Below are 17885 nucleotides of genomic sequence, written 5' to 3'. Positions count from 1 at the left end.
ACTCTTGAAGGGGGGATGCAGCAAATGATGTCTCTGCCCCTGGGGTTTTTGCTGAATCTGATTCTGGGACTACCATCATTCCTGCTGCCTCTATTCCAAACCCTAGCACTGCTCTTCAGGGGAAGCCCTGAAGATTGAACTTTTAAAATTGGAGCTACAAAGGGAACAGTTAGCCTATCAATTCAAAAAGTTGGCAACAGAAGCAGAGTCGAAGAAAGAGGAGTTGGCACAGCAAGGGATACAAAAAGATAGGGACACTGAGCACCAAGGAATCCAACTAGAGAAAGCAAGAGTGGAGACTTCAGCTAAACCAGGTCCCCAGCCCCCAAGTTTATGATAGATTTGGTTGGCGTGTTTGTGGAGGGTTCTGATATCCTCCAGTGGATTGAAGCAGTTCAGATGGCTTGTACAATTCATGATGTTGATAAGCGAGATTGGGCTAAGTGTTTGCCTCAGACTGGATATGACTGTATTCTGAAACTGAGTGTGGAAGAAAGGGGTCAGTATGAGTGCATGAAGTCTGCTTTGATTGCCAAGTTTGGCAAGACACCCACCCTATACCTTAAAAGGTTCAGGTATTTTAAGAAACGAGCGAATGTGTCTTGGGTTGACTGGGTGAGTGCTGCGCACTTGAACATGATGGGGTGGATTGATGGTTACAAAGTGAAAACGTTTGTTGAATTGTCCGAACTTTTGTTTTTTTGAGCATTTTTCAGAAGCCTGTTCACCAAAGCTGCGTCAGTATGTTGCTGACTAGAACATTTTGGATCCCTTTAAGCTGGCTAGGTTGGTTGACAAGGAGATCTCCCACTTGGTGTCCGGGAAGGACAAGGACAGAGAAAAGGGGACCTCTCAGAAAGCTGAGGAGTCCCAGAAGCAATCACAGTCGAGTAAACCAAAACCTTCCTCTCCTTAGACCCAAAAATCTAGTGGGAATAAGTCATCTGTGGGTGGCAATAAGAGTAGTGGTCTACCTGCTGCAAAGCAGGCTCCCAGTAGTTCCAGCACTATACCCCACATTCCTGGCACTTGTTGGGACTGTGGGGCTCTGGATCACAAGAGGGGTGACCCCAAGTGTAAAGGTAAGGCACTTGGAGTCCAGGCTGTCAGCCTAACCTACCCTTACCCCATGTCTGAGGTGCAGGCCACTGCCCTCCCCACCTCTACAGGGATCACATTTGGTGCTCCTGTAGAGATTGCCTTATTGTCCCTTGGGGCCTGGGACCAGTACGCACAAGTACTGGCGACTATCACACAGAACACCCATAGGTTTTTGAGAAGTGTCCTCTTGAATGGCCAGCCTTCTACTGGTTGGAGAGACACTTGGGTAAGCATGACAGTGATGGACAGGACCCTGCTCAAGCCAGGGGACTATGTAGGTGTTCCTCTGAGAACCGCCAGGTTAGCTGGTGGGCCTCCCACATTATCGCCTGTAGCCTTAGTCACACTCATGATTGGAGACAAGACAGCAAAACTTCATGTCCTGGTTCAGGACAATGGCCCTCATTACGACCTTGGCGGAGAACCATGGTGCCTTGGCGGGGCGGTAAGTCCCCAATCCCCATTTACCCTTCCCCATTCCCATTTTTGCCCCATAGGGCATAATGGGAGTGGGGAAGGCGTTAATTACGCCACCGTAAATTACGGTGGCGTAATTAACAACAAGGTCCCTTAGCGCCATGGATTTTAACACCTGCTAAAAGCAGGTGTTAAATCCGCCATGGCGCTAAGGGAACTCGTACTCAGGCGGTAAGGGTCGGGGATGTTTACGCCGGCGTAAACCCCTTACCGCCTGGGTCGTAATGAGGGCCAATGTCCCTGCTAACATTCTGTTAGGTAATGATCTAGTGGAGTTGGGGTTGATCTCGGATGGTCTCCCCCTGACTGCTGCTGCAGTCACTAGGTCACAGGTGACACAGGATCTGGCTGTGAGTCAGGTACCCGAGCCAAAGGCGAGGCATACGGCAAGAAGATGGAAGACCAACAAGGCCACCTCTGTGAAGGGGGCTCTTTCTCTTCCTGCTGTTCCTAAAGCACCCATTGGGATCCATGCTCCGGACGGGCTGGGTCCAGTGGAAAACCCAAACTCAACTCCTGAGGGAGAAGAGACAGAAGACTCTCCTGTGGGAGAGGTTCTCAACCCAGCGGACCACCCTGATCTTCAGTGCCTATTGGCTGAAGGGGGACCCACCCGGGTGTACTTCTGTAAGGGATAGAGAGAGTGCCACTCTCTTGAGGGTCTGAGGAAACAGGCCGTGTCCCAGGCACAAGGAGAAGTACCTAGGGCATTCCAGAACTATTGGGAGGGTGAGCTCCTTGTTAGTGAGCCCACTAAGCCTGAACCTGGTGCCTTCAAGAGGTTGGTGGTACCCCAGGTTTACATGCCCTTCCTTCTGCAGTTGGCGCATGAGGTACCTTTAGCTGGACATCCTGGTACCAAGAAGACTAAGCATAGGCTCTCTGCCCATTTCTACTGGCCCCGGATGGGAGTGGGAAGTGGAGACCCACTGCAGAACTTGCCCAACTTGTCAGTTGTCTGGCAAGACTGGATGCAGTGTCATTGTCCCACTGCAGCCATTGCCAGTGGTTGGAACACCGTTTGAGAGGGTGGGCATCGACATTGTCAGTCCCCTTGACCCACCCACTTCAGGTGGACATCGGTTCATCCTGGTCTTCGTTGTTCATGCCACCAGGTACCCTGAGTCTATACCCCTTCAGACTGTTACTGCCAAGGTGGTTGTCAGGGATCTCCTAGGCATTTTCACCCATGTTGGATTCCCTAAGGAGGTTGTCTCTGACAGAGGATCCAACTTCATGTCTAGGTACATGAAAAACATGTGGAAATAAGATTGTGGGGTAACCTACAAGTTCTCCACCTCTTACCATCCCCAGACCAATGGTCTGATTGAGAGATTTGATAAAACTCTCAAGAGCATGCTAGGCACTTTGGAAGAGCCACTAAGGAGGAAATGGGATCTCCTCCTGCCATGCCTGCTGTTCGCTTACAGAGAAGTACCTCAAGAGGGTGTTGGTTTCAGCCCCTTTGAGTTACTCTTTGGACATCCCTGAGGCGGCCCCTTGCCTTGATCAGAGAGAGGTTGCGTGGCCACTCCTCCAGGTCCCGCCAAGCAAGTGGGGGACTATGTGTTGGGCCTCAGACGGAAGATGACACAGATGATGGGTCAGGCGAAAGCAAATCTCAACGCCAGCCAGGAATTGAATAAGTACTGGCATTACCTTAAAGCCTCGCAAGTGGATTGGACTCTGGGACAGGAAATCCTTGTAATGGAGCCTACCAAGCCTAGAGCTTTGACAGACAAGTGCACTGGACCCTTCAGGATCATCTCCAAGATGGGTGAATTCAATTATCTGGTTGATATGGGAGCCCCTGGGGTAGCCCCACAGGTATTCCATGTTAACAGGCTCAAGCCTTTCCACAGGCGAGCTGAAGTCTCATGTCTCTTGCTAGCTTCAGGATGGCTCCGTGGAGGGAGTACATCTCTCTCCCGATCTGACGACAGAGCAGCAGAGGGCCTTTAGGGCTTTGCTCCGGCAGTATGCCTCCCTGTTTTCACTGACTCCAGGCCTTACACTGCGGGGTAGGCACAGAATTGACAATGGTGACAGTGTGCCTGTCAAAAGCAGGTGCTACCATATGTCAGATCCAGTTAAGAACCAAATCAAGGCTGAGGTTGGCAAGATGATGGATCTGGGTGTTATTGAATCCTAAGCCAGTTCCTGGTCCAGTCCTGTGGTCCTTGTCCCCAAGGCAAGTTCCCAGGCAGGTACCAAGGCTTGGAGGTTCTGTGTGGACTACTGAGAAGTCAATGCTGTCACCAAAACTGACGCACACCCATTGCCCAGGGCTGATGAGCTTGTGGACACCATAGGTGCTGCCAAATTTGTGAGCACCTTTGACCTTGCCTCAGGCTATTAGCAACTAGCTCTGACAGACGGTGCCTAGGAAATTATCCTGAGACCTTTTCTTTTTTTTTTTTTTGAGACGGTGGATGATCCTGAGACCTTTTTTGGAAAGGAAGACAGTAACCTTGGGCTACAGTTTCCAGTGCCCAAGGAACTGAAGGAGGGTAAAACTGCTGCTGCTTGGGTTGGCTCAGCACCTCTCCCTTGTCCACCATGAGGGAATCTTCTCTGACCTCTCTCACCAGCTTGTCCTCTTCCTCTTCTAATTGAGGAATAAAATCAAAAGGACTTACCCATCCAAGAAGATGAACTGGAGTAGGGGTGTTGAGTCTGTCTTAATAGTGTCCCTACGGGATTTAGCAGCTGCTTTCGAGGTCTGCAGCTTTTCCAAACTTTCATCAGCATTGCTGGCAAACAGCCGTCAAAAGATATGTTGAGGAGTCTAGACTGCACATCTAGTGCAAATCCGGACTTCTTCAACCATGCACACCTCTGAACACTGTGCTAGTTGCTAGTTGCTATGCTAGTTGCTATGGATCTGCTGATGCTGTCTGCAGTATCCAGGCCTCCTTACCATCCTTGATGATTGCCAGTGCCAGGAAGGCATCTCTTTCTTCACCTCCGGGATGTGGTCAGCTACCATAGCTACGCAGTCCCACACACAGGGTAAATGTAAACCTTGACAAGGTACAAGTTGCATTAGTTGACCTTAATGCCATACTGCCAGCAGTAAATATCTTTCTCTCCCAGGCATCCACTCTCTTATCATCCCTATCAGGAGGGAAGGATGGGTATGCTGACTATGTGGTGGATGTAGCAGCCTGAACCACCAAATATTCTGGTGTTGGATGTTTGTCAAGTACTCTGGGTCGCTGCTGGATGGACTGTATTTTCTAGCAAAATTTGTATTCACTGCAGCCGTAGTCTCTGGTGTCTCCCAATTTGCAGGGACCCCTTTTTGTAGTGCAGTGTGAAATGGTCAAATGGGATCTTTTTGGGGACCCTGATCCAAGATATCTGTCAGGTCATCATGCTCAAAAGAAGGAGTAGGCCTGCTCCAACCTCATAAAAACTATATGATCTTACTCATCAGTTTCCTATAAGAGGAGTCAGCGTGGTCAGTAGGATCTGGTTTGTCAAATTTCAGTTCGTGAGAGGTATCTAAACCACTGGCCGACTGAAAGTTATCATATAAGTATTTTAATCTAGGCTCTTCAGAGATAAATGTATCTGGCACATTAGGGGTGCCATAGTGTAACCCAAATGGTGGTGTGTTATCATCTGAAGGTTCATTATCTTCATAGATGGCTGTTAAAGACTTTAAAAAATATTTCGTGGGCAAAGGTTTGAAAATCTATTCCAGTGTTACCACTGGCTTACACAATCTCGAAGTAATGGTCCACAACGGCTTTGAAGTCAGAGTCGTTTTCGTCTGCATCGGCTTTGATACTGGTGTCGACGGCTGAGATCCCAACTGTGTCAGCGAAGGCGTCAACGTTGTTGACTTCTTATGCTTCTTTGAAGGAACCCTCGATGGACTGGATTCCTGACTTGTCGAAGCCTGCAACGATTTCTCATCAGATCAAGTTCTTTCGTGATGCAGAACCGGCGTATGGCTCGGTTGTAAAGATTTCCTCTATGACTTCCCTTTTTCGTCTTTATGCAGATTGACAGGGGCATGGGCTTTCTGTTTGACCTTCGAGGGGGTTGGGCCACATTATCGAAGATCGTGTGTACTTCATTGCCAAACGCATCCTACTGGGGAGTCAGATTTAGTTCGACATTTGATTACCTCATCTGAGGAATCACTAGAGGTCAAAGGTGACCTGTGATGCCGTTTCTGGGCCTTCTTTGAAGAAGACAATGAAAAATGGCGTGATCGACTTCTCGAACGAGACCGTTTAGATATTTTACGTTGAGGAGAATACCTTGACTCATCGGTCTTTCTCTTTGAACTCTTCGGTCATCACCTGACAGGAGCCACAGTCAGCGGTACAGTGACCGGTACCAAGACACCACAGACATATGCGCTCGGGGTCGGTGATGGACATCTTTGATACACAGTCTTGGCACTTCTTGAAGCCCGTTTTAGGCATTGATGGAGCAACGGGGAAGATATTTTCGTAGATTTAATATAACTATCAAATTTCACAGAAGAACCAAAGTGCGCTGTAATTCTTCAAACCATTAGCTCGGAAAAACAGAACTGAAGCCACCGGGCATTGCATGCGCTACTTGTAATAATGATGGCGTCAACAATTGAACGGAGGTCCTCGAGGGACATCGACTAGACGAGACGGCACACAGTGCCCCCTGTTGAAAAAACAATTCCGAAGCAGCTAAAGCTGGACAGATAATTTTCATAAGACAAGGAATACATAGGAGGACACAATCCATTCGAAACATTATTACAATGAGAGTGTACACCAGGTACATTAGCTCCTTACCGAGCAACTCCAGAATCTGCAGGAGTAGACTTGCAAGCTCAGAAAGAAATCAGATTAGAATCCAGAAATATGATTGTCATGGAGACTGGGATTAGAGTACAAATTCCCTCAGAACATATCAGATTGATTTCCCCTAGATCTGGATTTGCCTTAAAGGGCATCCACATGCTGGGAGGAGTGATAGATGTTAACTATCAAGGAGAAATAAAAAAGTAATTTTAATTAACAGTGGAGATCAGATTTTATCTATCCATATAGGAGATAGGATAGCCCAATTGATTGTGATACCTGTTAAACTGCCCATGATCAAAAAAGGAGAGCTCCTTACAGTGATACCTAGTGAGGGGGACCATGGGTTTGGTTCATCAGACCACATGGTACTGGGTGCAAAAGTGTGGGTAGAAAAGCCTACTGGCCCACTTGTATCTGCAGTTGTTATAGCATCAGGTAGAGACACAGTCGTTCTGGTCATGGATCCTGGCAAGAAGAAATGTAACTTTGTTCCCTGCTGAAAAATGTAACTTAAGAGAATAATTCTCCACACTGATATGCATTTTTCTGGTTTGCTTTACAGATTTTGTACCTGATGTGCCTGGCTGGTGTACGTGTACATATCACTGATCTCCATTTGGAAGGATCAGATCAGATAATGGAGAGGACAATTCAAAATTCCACATGTGTGCAAATGATCAATTTGAAAGTGATGAGAATGGAGAATGTGATTCATAATTCACTTGATGCCAACGCCAAAATACCAGTGCCAGCAGGCACAAAGACATGGATTTGCAAGGTTTTCAAGGAATACACAAATACAAATTGCTCAATCGGAATATATCTGGAAATACTTGGTAAAGATATTTTACACATCTATGGAATGGACCTACTGATAAACAAGTTTTCAGCATGACATATAATTCTTTACAGTGGAGGAAACTACCGACAAATGAAGAAATATGTCAAAAATACATACCTATAATATTGCGAAAGGAGATATTTTCTTCTGGGTGACCATTGTTTTGCAGTTGGTATTATAAAGAGTAAAAAAATCCTGATTTTGTTTTGTAGTTTGCAATGTATTTCTAGCTTAGCTATGAAACTGTTACGCTCACCTGGTCACTGCAGAGGCGTTGGGGCACGGTTGCAGTCCTCCCGGAGGTGAGGTCACTCAGATCCGACTTTGCCCTCTGCGCTTATGTGGTGACTGGTGGTAATAGGTGATGCTGCTCGGGACTGCTCCTGCGTGGGGAAGAGGGGGCGTGAGCATGCCAGCTTGTGCGCCTGATCCTCTCCCAGACCCCTTCTCCCAAACCGTGGTACCGTGGGATGCGCTGTCCCTGGAAAGCTCACCTGTTGATTAGTTTTGGCAAGCACTCTGTTCTGCTGCTTCTGGCAGGGGCGCTTGTATGATCTGGATTGAGATCCTTCACTGGTCCCTTGCACGTGGTCCAGTCCAGTGCGAAAAAGCCACTATACTTCAGGTAAGTGTTCCTGTTTGCCTTTTTCTTTCCTCATCTGTTTTTGTTGTATTGTAAAGTTTGTTGTCTTGTATTGCTGTCCGTTCCACTTTTGAGGTTTGCTCTTTTGCTTTCTTCCCTTGCAGATGATGTTGCCGGCCTGGTAGAAGCTGCGGAGCTTGAGGCGACAGCCGGAGGGAATGAGGAACGAAACTGCAGCGGTACAGTAGCTGGTAAATTGTTAACTATGGGGCACGCAGGGTTCAAATGTGGCGCGGCCCTATAGCGGATGTTTTAACCTTGCCTTTCTTCTTCTTCACAAGGTCTGAATTCATGGACGCGGAGTGCGGTGCTGCGGCGTCGGGATCAAGATCACTAGATGTCAGGAGATGAGTCTGCAGATGAAGCGATGAAGCACCAGTTTCCTGGAGATGAGTATGCAGGAGAACACCTGGTTTCAAAGGTATGTAAACTGGTCCAAGTGATGGTGAGTGTCACGTTGTACGCGAGTGCACAGTAACGCGAAGCACCGGCCTTAAGGATGGAGCAGCTTATATAGCTGAGCTTCTGAAGCCACGCCCACCAGGTTCACCCTGCCTGCTACACCCTGTCATACCCAATGAGTCAGCATATGAAGACCAGGGCTAGGGAACCACACCTGATGAGTCAGCACATGAGGATGTTCTCTGGAATAAAGGCTTTCAGCTCCTGGAAAGTTCTTGTAAAATAAAAGCAGTCCTGCACTGAAATAAAGTAAAAGCACTCCTGCACTGAAATAAAGTGTTCCTGCTCACATCTCGATATGAGACTGGCGCCAAAGGCGCCAGGACTGAGTCCAGCCAGGGCCCCTGTGTTTATATGTCCACAAGGGACATAAGTGAGTCAAGTGACCCATTGCCCCCATCACTAGATGGTATGGTTTTTGTGTTCTGGGGCCTGTGGCCATGACAGGTACTTCATAGATTTTAAAAAAACGACTTAGTGCCATTGAGCTATGGAAGTCAAATGTCCAAGGGTGGAATGTAATGCATTAAAAAATGTAATATCTGTAACTCAAAGATGGAGTCTATTGAAATGCATCCTTGGTGCACAAGTGAACATTTGACGTCAAGCCCCAGTGAAAGTTCATGTTTCAGCACTGTGTGCATCTTCATAAACACTGGAGAAATGTTTTGTTTTCGTCGCCTTGGTCAAGGAATGTTTTGAGTTAGTCTGCAAGGAGCCGAGAGCAAGTCCTTTCGGGTCCCATAGAGAGGGTGTTTACATATACTGGCCGGCTATTTGTGAAATTGTATTGGCAGTCTAGCAGTCAGGCCTCTGTAGAAAAGTACTAAATTGGAATTGTGTACATTACAGTGGAAAATATCAGACAAGGCTGGTAAAAAAAAGAGTCACTTTTGCTTCTACTGGATTGAGAGAAGGTAGACATATTTTCTCCAGTCCGTTCCCGTGGCGAGTGTCTCTTTGCCAACCTTGGGTTTTGACAGCTGTCCATTGAAGTTTTGGTACAAGATAAAGTGGTGTAAACCAATGCCGGTGGCGATGTAATCCTTTACTTTATTCTGTATTTTTATTCTGTAGCATTTATTTGAGGTAATAAACAGCTAGATAAGTGCCAGTTTTATAATCTAACTGAGAGCGTAAGTGAGTACTTATGTTCCAAAAAGCATTGGGGAAACTCATAAGCTAAATATATACATGTTTGAACACTGATATTTGAGAGAGCAAAACACATACCTAGTCATTTTACTTGGTTCAGTCCAACTCTCATGACCACTTTAGATTATATATTTGCTAGTACTAAATTATTTGAGAAATGTAAGCTTCTATCCGTTCTGCCTACTGAATTTAGCGATCATTGTGTTTTAAATTGGATACAGACAACAAAGGGGAATTGGCTCCTAATTTGAATAAGATGACACCAAGTCTATAAAGAGAAAATTGTCGCTTCCAAGCACACTACACATGCTTCCTATATAGGTTGCACCAAATGAACATCAAAAAGTGAAAATCATTGGCACCATTTCATGCAGGTATCAAGAATACTAGTTAGATTAATACAACCCATCCTGATTCAGAGATGAAGCTAATTTATTCAAAAACACACTATTTGTGGAGACGCAGGTCTTCAAAGGCCTGCTCCATTCTTGGATATATCTTCTAAAACCCTAGCCCTCTGGTTTTGATGTCATACCTTCAGTTCCTCAAGATCAGGCCTCTCTTTTGCCACTACAGCAGCCAGCAGCTGATCCTCCAGCCCATCACGAGTTACCAAAAAGTTTATCAATGTGCACTGCGCCTGCATTTCTGGCTTGTAGTGAGGGTTGAAGAACTTAGTGTGAAGGATCAGTCGGAAATCTTTATGGTACTCAACTTCTTTATCACCTATCTTGATATACCTATGATAATAGGAAACACAATGGTGAATTACTTTTTATTATTTTAAAAAAATACATTATGAAACTCATTCTAGAATGTCAAGTATTTTTAGGTAGTTGGGAAGAAGTTATTTAGCACAATCTGTACACATTTACTCTTGAAAACATTTGGGAATCATCTGCTGAAAAGTGGGATGACAAAAGGTTAAGTACAACTTTAAAAGTCTTATGAGGCACAGTGATCATATCCCATAAAGCAGTTAATTTAAACAATGTAATAGGCTGGTAACATAAATAGGCATTCAGCTAGGTCAGGCATATAATGGAGCACTGTCGTCATTCTGGAAAAGTGAATACCCTTCATTTGAATGATGGATGTAACTCGATGGCCGTAGGCCAATCGTCTTATGCACCGAATTATAGAAATACAGACTGCTATGCTTGACCAACAAGCGGCCATTTTAAACGTAGCAACTCTGTTCAACTGTTAACATTGTTGTCTGAATATGAAAGGGCAAGGTCGTGGGACTGAGGAGTTCGTTGAAACTCCTCATGAGTAGCCCAGAAAGGAATGCCCACGCTCCCTATCTGTAGCCTTGAACGAGAGCTGCAGGGCATTTAATCATTTCACAGCTGCCAGCCAGTCTCGTACTGTGGTAGAATATGTTAGAATAAAGCAGCTAAAGGCTTCAATTATGCTCTCCTTACGGCCCCCCTTCACGAAACCCTTTAGAGCGTGTCTGCTCCCAGGACACGAATAGTACCTCATAAGATAGCAAAGCTTGGAATGTGACTCTTCCCCCGTGTGCAGCTTGCTTCCAAGAACAGGACCACAGTGTTCTATTCAACAACTAGAAGATGCCTCCACACTTTCTGATTGCACATTGTTACTAGAATAGACATCGAAAGTGTCATAATTGTCATACCCGTCGGAAATGTCCATCGTCATCCCGAGTTCAAAGGAACTTAATAAAGGAGGGTGTTAAACATGACATAGCTGATTGTATGATATGCATTTTGTATATATGTAACTGATGTACGTAACTCTCTCTCTCCCCTCTTGCTCTTGCGTCCCTCGAGGTCTAGGAAACTCACTTCGTGGGGCGTGAGACCACAGTTGGCCAATTGGGACTATTTTTGTTTGCAATGAACCCTAGCATTGGGAATTTGAACCTCGTGTCTGGCGCATCTTTCCGTGTATGGTTATTGCCTTGTTTCCATATCGCGAGGGACCCCTAGGGGCCCCCATCACTGTCATGGGCAATATATAAAAGCACTTACAGAGTAGGAATCTCACAATAATCATGGTCAGTAACTTTACCCTGGCATACAACACTCACAGAAGCTCAACATTTGTGAACAGATTACAAAACATAATACTACATGCCAATGTCAACCATCAATGAATTACGTAGTCTCGCTGAAGCGTTAAATTACTAGAATAATGATTTTCCTGCATGATTCTATGTCAAGACCGGAGGCAAGCATTATGCTTCTCTTTCTTTATTTTGTAATCCAAACCAAATCTAGAGCAGCATCTACAACCACGAACAGTAAGAAGAACAAACCAGCAAAACAAATTCATCAGAACAGCTATTCCTACTCCCCTCCTTTCTGATTAGAAACCATAGGAAATGATGCTACCCTCTCCACATCACTTGTTCCTCTGCACCAATAACCGTGTATCTAGGCATTTTAACTGTCTGATTGCAGGAACTTCCTCCTCTTTCTTTCCTGTTCGGGCAACCCGCTAGTAAAGTGCACTTACTATCTTTGGGGTGTAGTGGCAATGCAGCAGCAGCAATTGGCGATTAGGTCTGGGAGGTGCATGTAATGCTAGCAGCCTCGCGCATGGGCTGATTATTTGCGGCGACATCAAAGAGTGATTCACCACCCCCACAAGCAGGAGGGGTGCCACACTAGGAGTGTGGCCTCCTCTGCATCACTTACAACACACTAAGTAACTACTCCCGTGCTCAGAGAATTCCAGAGGATATGTGAATCGTTTCATGCTAATCCGTGTCCTTTCTTCCCTCGGCTCCCCAACAAAGGCCGTGGAGACAGTAGGACCCACGTTGAGGAGGGCTCTACCAGCAGCACTGAGGTGGAGCGTGGCACCACAAGAAGAGAAGGGAACAGGACGGCGGTTGATGTAGGATGTACTACGCCACATATGAAGTGCAAATCTTCAATGACCCCCGCAATCCCCCGGGGTCGTTGGAAATTGCTCCTAGCAACTTTGGACCAGGGGACAATTCTTTAAGGCTCAAAGATGCATTCCTCAAAGGAAAAGCAGGTAAAGAGGACCGAAAACCCTCTACCACAGAGGATGACACAGAAGATAGTCAGCTCTCAGGCGGTAATATGTCCATTTCACACGCAGGGACTGCATCGGAAGAGTCCCTTGTTCTGCCGGCCACTGAGTCAGGCAAGTCACAAGAGTGGGCTTAAGATGTGAAGTCGTTGCTGCCCTCATTAGTGGACTAAGGAGAGAAGAGTCATTTGACGCTAAGGAATTGGTCAACCCTAAAATCTTTGAATGCTCCCCATCTCAACAGGTGGCAGCGTACCAGAAATCCCGTCTAAGCAAGCAGCTCGATAATGAGGTACAAACAAAACTAGCAGAGTGTCCATGACCAGAGTTTGATGGGAATGTAGTGTTAATACTGGAAATAGATGCCAATATGCTAACCTTCGTAGGCAAATCTGCAAAGAATCCAAAGAAGGGCATCGACTGAACTTGGCGCTTCTGTCAAGACAATCTCCTACACATTGCAGGGCCCCTTTTGAAAATACTACCTCTGGCATAAAAGGCTAAGGACAAGGCGCTCTGATTGACCCTAACACACTAACAAGTTGGGGTCAAAGAGCGGTCATTCTCTTAGGCAGTTCAAACTGCGCCATAGCAACCTCCAAAGGATGGGCCATGGTGCTGGGTCTCTTCTCTGGGAACATTTTGCCAAGAAACGTTCAAAGCTCGTCAGCAGCTACATGGCTTTTGAAAGAACACAGACCTTGATAAAAAATGAGTTTTCTCGTCAAAGCTTTTTGGGAAGTCCTATCGGGGATGCTCAGCCAGCCACTGTCACCTGGCCTACAGTCCCCAAGGAGGTAGAGAAGTATACCAATACTGACAAGACCAGCGCACCAATACTTTCTTCCCATTCCGTCATTGTGAGACCATGGCAGAGGTTTGAGAAGGGCAGCCAGAGCTTCCATTACAACATCAGGTGAGCATTTGCGCAGCACCTTTAGCAATAGGGGGCTCCCACTGTGGTATCACAGAACAATTGAGAACGTATATCGAGCAATCCTCGGGTCTTACAAATGATACACAGTTTCCAAATAGAGCTTATAGGGACGCTGACCCAGATAACGTCACCCAGCCCAAACTCATTCACACAGGAAGATCAAGAGCTAATGTGGGCGGATGTACGAGAGCTGATTCGGAAACAGGCTTGTTTCCTCATCAGCCTATTTCTAGTGAGGAGGAAAGAGGAGGTAATAAATCAGAGAAAGTTCAAATAATGGGTTCTCTACCGGCTCTCTAAGATGGAGTGCACCCACATGCTCCGGGAGATCCAGTAACGGGAAGACTGGCTGGCTTGTATAGACCAGAAAGATGCTTATTTCGTGATCTTGTTCTTCAAACCTCACAGGCGCATCCTAAAGTCCCTGTCTGAGAGCCAATGTTGCCAATTTGGGAACCTGCCATTCGGGCTATCCTCCAGACCCTGGGCTTTCACCAAATTAATTAAGCCTGTGGTCACCTTCCTCAGCGAGCAGCAGATCTGCATGATTATATACTTGGATGACATGATTTTTTTTATGTCCCAAGAGAAAGACTCTTGCAGAGGCAATTGTACGCAATCTATTACAGGACCTCAGGTTGCTAATAAAATGGGAAACAGCCAACCAGAACCCTGCCAAGGAGAAGGTTTTCTTGGGTTTCTCCGTGGATAACCGGGATTCAACACTGAACGATGCAACACTGTAGCTCCCGACGGAGTAGATTCAGGCCTAAAAAAGGAAGTCAGAGGCCTGCTAGTGAAAGACAGGATCTCCCTCAGTGATCTGGCTCGTAAAATAGGGATAGAAGTGGCCTCTCTACGCAATGCCTTTCCAGGGCCATTACACTATCAGGAGTAGTAAGTAGACTGGGATATCAGTGTTCAAGTGACAGATGGACTGCTCCTTTAGCACACCCCAAAACCCTATAAATTTCATTGAACCCCTATAAATGTAATGCCCCCAAAAAATGGAATATACATTTTATATACCTTTGTTATAAACTTAATAAGAACCACGCTGTAGTGTATATAACATTTGATATAGATTTACCTGAACCCCTATTCATTTAATTGGACCCAATAAATGTGATGAGCTCCAAAAATGTAACATACATTTTATATGAATTTTATATACATGTCATAAGAATTCCAAAGAATTTGACATACAAATTTGATATATATGTATTTGAACCCCTATAAAATTGATTGAACCCCAATAAATGTAATTAACCCAAAACATGTTATATACATTTTATATACATTTGTTAAGAACCCCAATGAGTTTGATATAAAAATATAACCTTGAAAGCATTGCTGTAGTTTGATTGGGTCTATGAGCTAAATAGTCATGTGTGAATGGGCGGCACTAAATCTATGACACTATGTGGGCTCTAATAACAAATATATATAGCTGTTACTGTAGGCCTTGAAAAGACAAAGGGCGTGATTCATGGAATTAAATTTTGCCGAAAAAGGGGCGCTTGCATGCATAACGCACGCAAGCGCACATTTGTCTATTCATGGAACATAATGCGCAGGGCTAACAGGAGACTTGCGAGGAATCTGTGCAGGTCCAATACATCACTGCAGCACTACAAACGCCTTGCGCGAGACTCTCAGCGAAGGTGCGTACCGTCTTGTGCAGTTACTCAAAAAGGGAGTGCAACACGTGGAATCGAGAAAAAGAAGCAAAAATGTGGGCATAATGTGAGAAGTACCACACTACAATACTTGCAATGCCCACAAGTGCACTAACAACACATATTCATGGAATCGAACAGGGCTCGCGGAGAAAGACGCGCAAAGACAGAAACACATCTGCCACACGAAAAGTAAGCATCACATCCCATGAAAAACAATGCATAAAAAGGCCAAGCGAAAAAGCAACGCGCATATACAGCTACGATGAATGTACCATTTTTCGCAGCAGTGATCGTGGGACACAGCAGGAGGAGGAGGATAGCCAGGGCCTGTATTTTCTTACCCCGGACCAGCCTTTTTGGGATGCCTGATGACTAGGTCTATGGCAGATATAGGTTTCCATCTCATATCATATTAGACCTGGTCAGGGAGTGGGAAGATGACCTCACATCACCCACCCTGTGCTCCCAGGCACTGAGCCCCTTGGAAAAGGTGCTCAATGTACTGCATTTCTTTGGCCACTGGGTCATTCCAGCGGACAACTGCCATAGTTGGGGGCATTTCACAGCCCACGCAGTCACGCTGCCTAGACCAGATGTTGGCAACCATGACTTCACGCCCCTCAGTCCGCTGGCACATGTACATGCCCAGAACACCCACAGAAAGGCAGGTCGTGGTCCATGACTTTTATAGGGTGGTGCACTTCCCTAAAGTGCTTGGTGCCATCGATTTCACACATGTGGCCCTACATCAACCGAGGGCCACATAGCACATCTATTGCAATCGCAAGCACTGGCATTCCATCAACGTGCAGGTTGTTTGTGAAGCCAAGGGAATCATTACCTCTGTATAGGCCAACTATCCAGGGCCCACCCATGATAGTTTCATTTTCAGAATGTCACCCCTAAACCTGCCCTGGAACCTGGGAGGCATGGCAACACATGGCTCCTTGGTGAGTACAGATGGCCCTGCAAATGCATGCATGTCACACACAGCACACACAGACAAAACCACACCACTGACAAACCATGTCACCTCCACAGGGGACAGTGCCTGCCCTCTGAGTACCTACATTATGACGCCAATACAGAACCCAACCACACCACTCCAGGCAAGATACAACACAGCCCATATTGCAACTCGGACCATAGTGGAGTGCACATTCGGAGTGCTCAAGTCACGCTTCTGCTCCCTTGACCACTCTGGTGGTGAGCTACTATATGCATCACCAGTAGTGTGCAGGATCATTGTGGCAGCATGTGGCGTACCGGTGGACATGGTGGTGCCCCCACATCCCCAACCACATGCATGGCGGCAGCGCATGGGAGGGGAAAGGGCACATGGTGAGGCTGCCTGTACCTACCTTGTGGTACACTTCATTACCTAAAATCCAACCCCTGCGGAGTGCACACAGCCCTGGCACATACCAGGTGACATTTGATGATGACAAAGGGACAATCATCTGTCCCAACCTTACCACCCTGAGAATCTATCCTTAGAAGTGCTACATTGTGTGCATCCCTTAGAACTTAAACCAATTCAATCAGTTGTGCACAAAAGGAACACATGGAAGATGGAGTATGCCACTAACACCATGCCTAAGTACACATCTAAATGCTGTTATGTCACCTAAGCACTCCCACACTTCATTGAACCTGGTTGCCGCACCATGGCATGGCATACAATGTCAAAAGAGACAAATAAAGGGCCAAAACATAGCACTACTGTCCCAAAGCGCTGAACAATCAATTGAACTGGTTCGGAAAGAACACACTCTCACACATCAAATAATAATGTACATAGGAACATTAATTGGCCAGTACAACATAACACAAACACAGTATCCCAACAGTTAATCTGTCTGACAGTGACTAATCATATTAGCAAAAGTGCCTCAATGTGTCGTAACTTGCACAGGGCACCATTTTAGTATTTGTGTGCCTCTGCTAACTAAAGAGGTCCGGTAAGCGGATACATCAGGACTGACTTCCAGCCCAAGAGTCCTGCCTTTTATGCAAAAATCCCCCATTCACACAGCCTGGCTGTCAATCACTCAGCACGGGGGTTGTCCGGCCCGGACAACCACCTCAGCCAATCAACACAAAGTGCAACATGGGTCTCCAAGGAGACCCTGTGCAGGGGGTGACTACACCCCTCCCTCACATTCCGCCCACCTAGACACCCAGGCGTCAAAGGAGGGCTTCTTCGTAGAAGCCCGCCAAAGGACGGTGAACAAAGAAGGCAAACCTGGTTTGCCGCGCAAAGTAAAATACAAGAAGGACTTTAACAAAAAGAAATGGCGACTAAACCCGACTGGAGCCGAAATAAAAAGTATTTTGGGCAATCAGGTTTATGTTCGAGGCTAATACAATAGCCTGGAACAGTACCACGTTTATGTAGTATAATCGCGGTAGAAAAGTTAGGGTAGATAGCACTGCCACCAGCCAAGTCTAAATGTTAAAATAGCAAAACAAAGCTCAGAGAGGCACAGACAAAAAGGGGTAGGAATGAACCCTTTCCAATACTCCATGTAAGATGGTGTGTACTGGGTCTGTAGTGACTACATAAAGTTAATGGCAACTTTACAGGTTTCTGAGGGACAGTAGTCAGCCCCAGAAAAATGGACTCAGTGGGAAGTCTCGAAGACAACCTTGTGTCACTGCACTGAAGGTGCTGTGCAACACACACAAAAGTGGGGCTCATGGAGTGGTGTGGCTCCAGAGTCGAAGATCACACAAAAAGTAGAAACAC

The 17885-nt window shown here is 46.2% G+C and overlaps 1 protein-coding gene across 1 annotated transcript in view; it reads right to left on the bottom strand.

The window, feature by feature from the left end:
- Positions 1-17885, bottom strand: part of DNAH17 (dynein axonemal heavy chain 17) — an 8024690-nt gene that overhangs the window by 1064044 nt on the left and 6942761 nt on the right. The window contains exon 65 of the mRNA XM_069655242.1: positions 10020-10224. Within this exon, the coding sequence (XP_069511343.1) occupies positions 10020-10224 (205 nt within the window). The remainder of the gene's footprint in view (positions 1-10019; positions 10225-17885) is intronic.

Source organism: Ambystoma mexicanum, chromosome 3q (assembly GCF_040938575.1).
Source record: "Ambystoma mexicanum isolate Mex_15411 chromosome 3q, UKY_AmexF1_1, whole genome shotgun sequence".
NCBI classification, from domain to species: domain Eukaryota; kingdom Metazoa; phylum Chordata; class Amphibia; order Caudata; family Ambystomatidae; genus Ambystoma; species Ambystoma mexicanum.
Note: the sequence above shows the minus strand (reverse complement) of the source record. Positions and strands in the feature narration are given on the sequence as shown.